The sequence below is a fragment of the Prionailurus viverrinus genome, chromosome B3 (assembly GCF_022837055.1).
Source record: "Prionailurus viverrinus isolate Anna chromosome B3, UM_Priviv_1.0, whole genome shotgun sequence".
Classification (NCBI taxonomy): Eukaryota; Metazoa; Chordata; class Mammalia; order Carnivora; family Felidae; genus Prionailurus; species Prionailurus viverrinus.
The window spans coordinates 65,709,967-65,716,636 of NC_062566.1; the positions used below are offsets into that span (position 1 = coordinate 65,709,967).

At 38.3% G+C, this 6,670-nt stretch overlaps 1 protein-coding gene across 1 annotated transcript; it reads right to left on the minus strand.

Annotated features, from left to right (window-relative positions):
- Positions 1-5,529: 5,529 nt before the first annotated feature.
- Positions 5,530-6,468, minus strand: LOC125168838 (olfactory receptor 4K3-like). The gene has a single exon (XM_047864238.1). The coding sequence runs from the start codon at positions 6,466-6,468 to the stop codon at positions 5,530-5,532; it is 939 nt and encodes a 312-aa protein (XP_047720194.1).
- Positions 6,469-6,670: the final 202 nt, after the last annotated feature.

The window sequence follows — 6,670 nt, forward strand, 5'->3', positions numbered from 1 at the left end:
GCTATACTTGACCTGTCTAGGTTGCTAATAGTAAATTAGCCTGGAAATTTTGGAATGATTGGATGGATTCAACTGAAAAATGTCAATTAGCTATGCATTTGTCAGAGTAAATGTTGAAGACCAAATGTTTTATGAGTAAATGTTTTATGACCAAACAGAGTAAATGTTTTATGACCAAAATAAGGTCCTTTTCTGTAAGGAGGCTATACACGCATCATTAGGGCCAAGTCTTCATTGTTCTGTCTTCTTCACGTGCAGCCTACAACAGCCTGAACAAACCTGGGGACTCTTCTTAGTGGTCTCAGGAGTCTCCATTCTTGACCTTTGTGTTCTGTATCCTTTGCCTTATTGGTAAATTTTGATAGCGGATAATGTTTTTGATTGTCCAACTTTGTTATTTTGGCCAAAAAAAAAAAAAAAAAGGTGTTTCTTCTTTCTCTCTTCTCAAGAGAACGTTATATAAAAAATATTTCTTTTTTCTTTTTAAAATTTTTACTTATTTATTTTAAATTTTTGTTTTGTTTCTTAAGTGTTTTGAGTATTCACCAGCGAAGCCTACTTTAGGCCTGCACTTTTCTTTGTGAAATGCTGTATCAGTCAGGGATCAGCCATCAAAAAGGAGGCACACATGATTTGAACAGAGTTTAATATAAAAATTAACCAGATAGAAAGTTGTTAACTAGGTATCTGAAGGTATATAAAGATAGCTCTCTGCTTTCATGGAGGTAACAGTTGTAAGAAGCAGCTTCTACTCTTAAGGGTGAGGGAGCAGAGACAAGAAATTGGAATTACTGAAATGTAGTTCTTTAGAATAGAGTCCTGTGGAGCTGATGAAAATCCCTTTTTGGAGGGAGTGTATCTTGGCTCTTGCTTGTTTCTCTGAACTCAGAAGAGAGGCATGATAAGCCCAGGACCCGGATTTTTTGGAGATAGAGTAGCAGCATGCTAGTGTTATCTCTAAGAAAACCTGATGAGGCTAGTTCTCAAACTGTTGGAGAGACCGAACCCTGGATTCACCTGCTGCCATAGCAAAGAAACATCGCTGCAGTAGCTGTGGTGATAATTCTTACACAGGCACAGCAGGCAGAGGGGGAGCCCGTAGAAGCAAAGAGGAAGGAATCCCTTCCCCTGTCTCTACCTTTGCAACCTCCCCCTGGCATGGTCTATCACCAGAACATAAAATGTAGACAGATGGCAGTACAAGAATGTGGTTTGCAGAGTCCCCATATCAGAAAGCATAGTGCAAACAGGTGGGTTTTGAGCTGAGAAGCAACCATAATTGGGACAGAAAATGTTTTAATTAAAGGTTCAATTTGTTTAATAAACATAGGCACATTGAGATGTTTTTGCCTTAGTAGGCAGTTTTTTATAGGAATTTTCCTGTTTCATGTAAAATTTTAAGTTTACAGTATAAAACATTTGTTTTTTTAATGGTTCTTTTTATTTCTGAGAGAGAGGGAGAGAGAGTGAGCATGAGTGGGGGAGAAGCAGAGAGAGGGAGACACAGAATCCAAAGCAGGCTCCAGGCTCTGAGCTCTCAGCACAATAGCCCGATGCAGGGCTCAAACTTGCTAACTGTGAAATCATGACCTGAGCCGAAGTGGGACGCTCAACCAACTGAGCCACCCAGGCACCCCCAGGGCAAAACATTGTGAAAGACTGCAGCATCTGTAGAGATATCTCCTTTTTTATTGCTGGCATTGGTTATTTGTGCTTTTCCCTTTCCTAATCAGTCTTGCTAATGTATTGTCAATTTTGTTGGTCTTCTGAAATAACCAACTTTGGTTTTGTTGTGTCTTTGGATTTAACATTTTTTTAATTTAATTAAATTTTGTTCTTATTATTTTCTTCCTGTACTTTCTTTAGGTGAATTATCTTGATATAGACACTTGGATCATTCATATGACTCATTTATCTTTTAAAAATATGTGTATATATAAAAGTCCCTGAAAACACGGTTAGACTGCATTCCATATGTGCTTATGTATGTATTTTTTTAGTAGTGTTCAGTTAAAAATGGTTTTCTTACTTTCCATTGAAGTTCTTTCTGAAACATGGATCACTTAGAAGTGAATTGTATTGACTTGCTAATGAGTTAAAGGAAATCCATATCCTTGGATTTCCTGGACAGTAGGACCTCATTTTGTAGTCTATAAATTAGAATACTAATTATATTGCCTTTCAAGAACACAACAGTACAAGAACACAACACTGGCAGTAGGAAAGTAGGACCTCATTTTGTAGTCTATAAATTAGAATACTAATTATACTGCCTTTCAAGAACACAATCCTGATTCAGCGTTGTTATATTTCTCTGATACCGAGGTGTGAGAAGACATTATATACATCCTTGTAATCACTTATGAATAAATGCTGGCCACTAAATCTGAAGCCTCATATCACTGAGTAAGGGCTGATAAAATTGCATCTTAAACATATCCCAGGATGGGGACAGGAGGGTGGCATCAGTTATGTGTGTAATCTTGATTTCAGGTCTGGTCATGATCTCACGGGTCTTGGAATCAAGCCCTGTGTCAGGCTTTGTGCTGACAGTGCAAAGACTGATTGGGATTCTCTCTCTCTCTCTCTCTCTCTCTCTCTCTCTCTCTCTGTCCCTACCCTGCTTTTGTGCATGTATGTGCTCTCTCTGCCTCTCTGTCTCAAATAAGTAAACAAATATTAAAAAAAATATCCTGGGAGCCATGATATGTCCCCATGAATGTATGTAGAGAGATCTGAGTAATGCTTCCATGATTATCTAGTTTGGGGAAACAACACTCTGTAAACATCCTTTGATATAGTTTCTATCTCTTTTTAAAAACTTTTTTAGGAAATTAAAAACTATAACAATAATTATTTGCATATTTTCCATTTTGTCATCATCACTTTATTTTAATGGTATAGAGATTGAGATGTCATTATTAACAGTTTAGGTCTTGGTATACAGATAGTACACAAGAAGTCATGACTTTCTTCTTTTGTTCATGGGAATAAACTAGAAATCACAATATTATAAAGATGTGTCAATATAATTTTATTCAGCAAATGGCCTATATCATCCAGTGCTGTGATATATGCTCTATTACAATGGCAGTTTCATTCAAAAAGATTATAAGACATTGACATGACTGTTTTTCCCAATCTAAGACTACTAACACAAACACCCAACTGCTCACATTTTCTTTCTCTATGTTTTACTATTTATGCATGCCATATCATACATTTTGGGGGCTTTCTGTTGAGGGCTTCCCTCGAAAGGAGAAGTTGGTTAGGTATATAGCCCAAAAGAACATGGCCTATCTGAAACCTGTAGAAAGAAAGGTTGTGTGGTATGTGGAATTTTGTGGTGGTGGTGGTGTTGTTAGAAGACCAAAAAGAAAGCCTTTCCTTCATTATTTTTTTTAATTTGCAATATATAACACCTGAAATACACAAAGCAATATAAGTAGGTCAGGAAGAAAAGCATGCAAATGAACGATGGCGTGGTGGTAGATAGAACATACCAATGCCATCTTAGTTGCCTCGGCTCCTTCTGGAGTCCCTCTGTTTCTTGGAGGGAGCATTAGCTCTGCTCCTCTCAACGTGTAGCTTTCATTACTGACTCCAAAGCATCTGCTTCAGTTGTGTGCCAGCCACCAGGACAGAGGAAAGAGAAACCGGAGCTGATGTCTTTAAAGAGATGGCTGAAGTTTCACAAATTGCTTCTCATGTTCTGCTGCCAGAAGTCAGTCATATGGCCACATCCGTCTGCAGAGACTAGGAAATCTGCGCTGCAGCTGGGTGGTCATGTGTCCAGCTGAATCTTGAGGGTGTTGTGTTAGTCATGGGAAGAATAGGTATATGGACCCTTAGCAGCCAGGCATTGACTTACAGTGTATCCCCAAGTTTGGTTTTACAAGGCAACACAAGATTGTTTTTCAGGATGGTTAAGTCAACTTTCACCCACCATCAGGCTATAAAATTTCCATTAATACACAGCAATACATATTGTCAACAATAACTGTTACTGACAGATGTTTTTCTTTAACATGTATGTCATTATGATCTAAAGTTATATTTTGTGATTACTAATGAGGTTGAGTGTCTAGTGTCCAGTGGTATTTCTTTTCAGAAATAAACACCTGGTCTAAATTTTTCCCACTGTCCCCCCTTTGGATTATTTTTCTTTTTTATTAATTTCTAGGAAGTTTTTAGATTTTTGAATAAAATTATTGTGTTTTATGCATTGATGGTTTCATTTTGGCTTTTTTTTTTTTAATTTTTTTTTTCAACGTTTATTTATTTTTGGGACAGAGAGATACAGAGCATGAACGGGCGAGGGGCAGAGAGAGAGGGAGACACAGAATCGGAAACAGGCTCCAGGCTCCGAGCCATCAGCCCAGAGCCCGACGCGGGGCTCGAACTCACGGACCACGAGATCGTGACCTGGCTGAAGTCGGACGCTTAACCGACTGCGCCACCCAGGCGCCCCTCATTTTGGCTTTCTTCTCTTCGCTGTAAATTTTTTTTTGCTTCAAAGGAACACATTCTTCCCGTCTACTAGCAATCCTTTCTTATTTCTTTAACATCAGGTAAAATTAGAATCATGAAATTCACTTATTCACATAAGAAAATAAGTAACGTTTCAAAAAGTTGTGAATACTTTTTCTGTTGTATTTAGCAAAAAATTACGTGAAGAGAAATTCAATGTTTGAATCAACAGTTAAGACTTGAAAACTTGAAACAACTTGAAAGACTTGAAAACTTGAAAAACTTGAAAACAACTCCTGGGTGGCTCAGTCAGTTAAGCATCTGACTTTGGCTCTGGTCATGATCTCACTGTTCGTGGGTTCGAGCTACGCGTTGGGCTCCATGCTGACAACTGAGAGCCTGGAGCCTGCTTCAGATTCTGTGTCTCCCCTCTCTCTCTGCACCCCCCTCCACTTGTGCTCTCTCTCTGTCTCTCAAAAACTGAATAAATGTTAAAGATTAAAAAAAAAGACTTGAAAATTTGAACTATAGGGGATATGCTGTGGAGTACAAGGGCAATAACATTATAATTTGATTCATTTTTTTTTCTAGGTAGATGTTGATCACTCAAATATCTTTATTATCCTCTCTAGCTTAGTTAGAATTAAAGTAAGTAAATCATGTATTATTAGAAATGAGAATAATGATAATTAACTCACAGTGGTTTTGTAACATAAGTAAACTAGGTAAAATGCTTAGCATGGTGTAGGGATTATTGGTAAACTAAAGGTAGTATTTATTACTCTTATCATTATCAATGTTGTCATCTGAAAATATTTGAATAAATATAAAGGAATATTTGTACAATTATTATTTTCAATTATTATCCTCTCCAAGTGGTAAGAATATAAGTGTTGGAGTTTTGAACACATTTTCATGATGGAACAAACACAAACCATACATCTGGGAAGACTTAAAGCTATCGGTATGATGAACAGGTCATGTTTCCAGGTCAGTTTATAGGTAAAAATGTGGCCAAATTTGGATGCAAAGGGTACATTTTCTGATTTAATGAGAAAACTAGAAATTATCCTTTGAATCCATATGCTGACTTATCAGTCTCTTTATGGCATTCCTAATGTCTTTATTTCTCAGTGTGTAAATGGCTGGATTCAGGAGAGGTGTGATTACTGTGTAAAACACAGCAAGAAACTTGTCTACCCAAGTGATGCTAAGTGGCCACAGATAGATGAAGATGCAGGGTCCAAAGAACAGCAGCACCACTGTGATGTGGGCAGTACAGGTAGACAGTGCCTTTGATGCTCCATTCTTAGAGTGAAGGCACACTGTTACTAGGATATAGGTGTAGGAGATGAGTAGGATAATGAAGCAAGTTGTTGCCAAGATCCCACTGTCAGCATTTATCAATATTCCTAGAGTATGTGTATCCATGCAGGCCAATTTGATCACCAAAGGGATATCACAGAAAAAACTGTCCATTGTTCTGGGTCCACAGAAGGGCAGATCTAAAATCATAGCTAGTTGGCTCATGGCATGCACAAAGCCAATGACCCATGATATCAAAACCAGCCAGATGCACTTTTGTCTGTCCATGATGCTGGAATAATGGAGTGGCTTGCAGATGGCCACATAACGGTCATAGGCCATTGTCACGAGTAGCACCATCTCACCCCCTCCAAAAAAATGCACACAGAGGATCTGGCTCATGCAGCCACCGAAGGAGATGGTCTTATTATCCTTTAGGAAGTCTATAGTCAGTTTAGGGGTAGTTACTGAGGAAAGGCAGAAGTCCACAAATGAGAGATTGGCTAAGAGGAAGTACATCGGGGAGTGGAGATGAGGGTCAGTGATGAATAAGAACACGACAAGGAGGTTGCCCACAACCGTCATCAGGTAAAGCATGGAAAATGGCAGTAAGAGGAAGTTCTGGAGCTCTCTTGAATTACAAAGTCCACGAAAAATAAACTCAGACACCACAGACTGGTTAGCTTTCTCCATTTAGTACGTTGTGTTCTCATGTGACCCAAAGGAAGAACTAAGAACTTCTAGAATGGAAAGAAAAGTGTAATTAATGCTCAGGTGCTGGAGAGCAGATTAGTAGTACTCATGTCAAAAATTCAAATCATACTATTGTACAAAAGCTCAAAATGGAAAATAAAGTTTTTGTGAATTTATAAGTAGGCACAGTCTGATGGCCCAG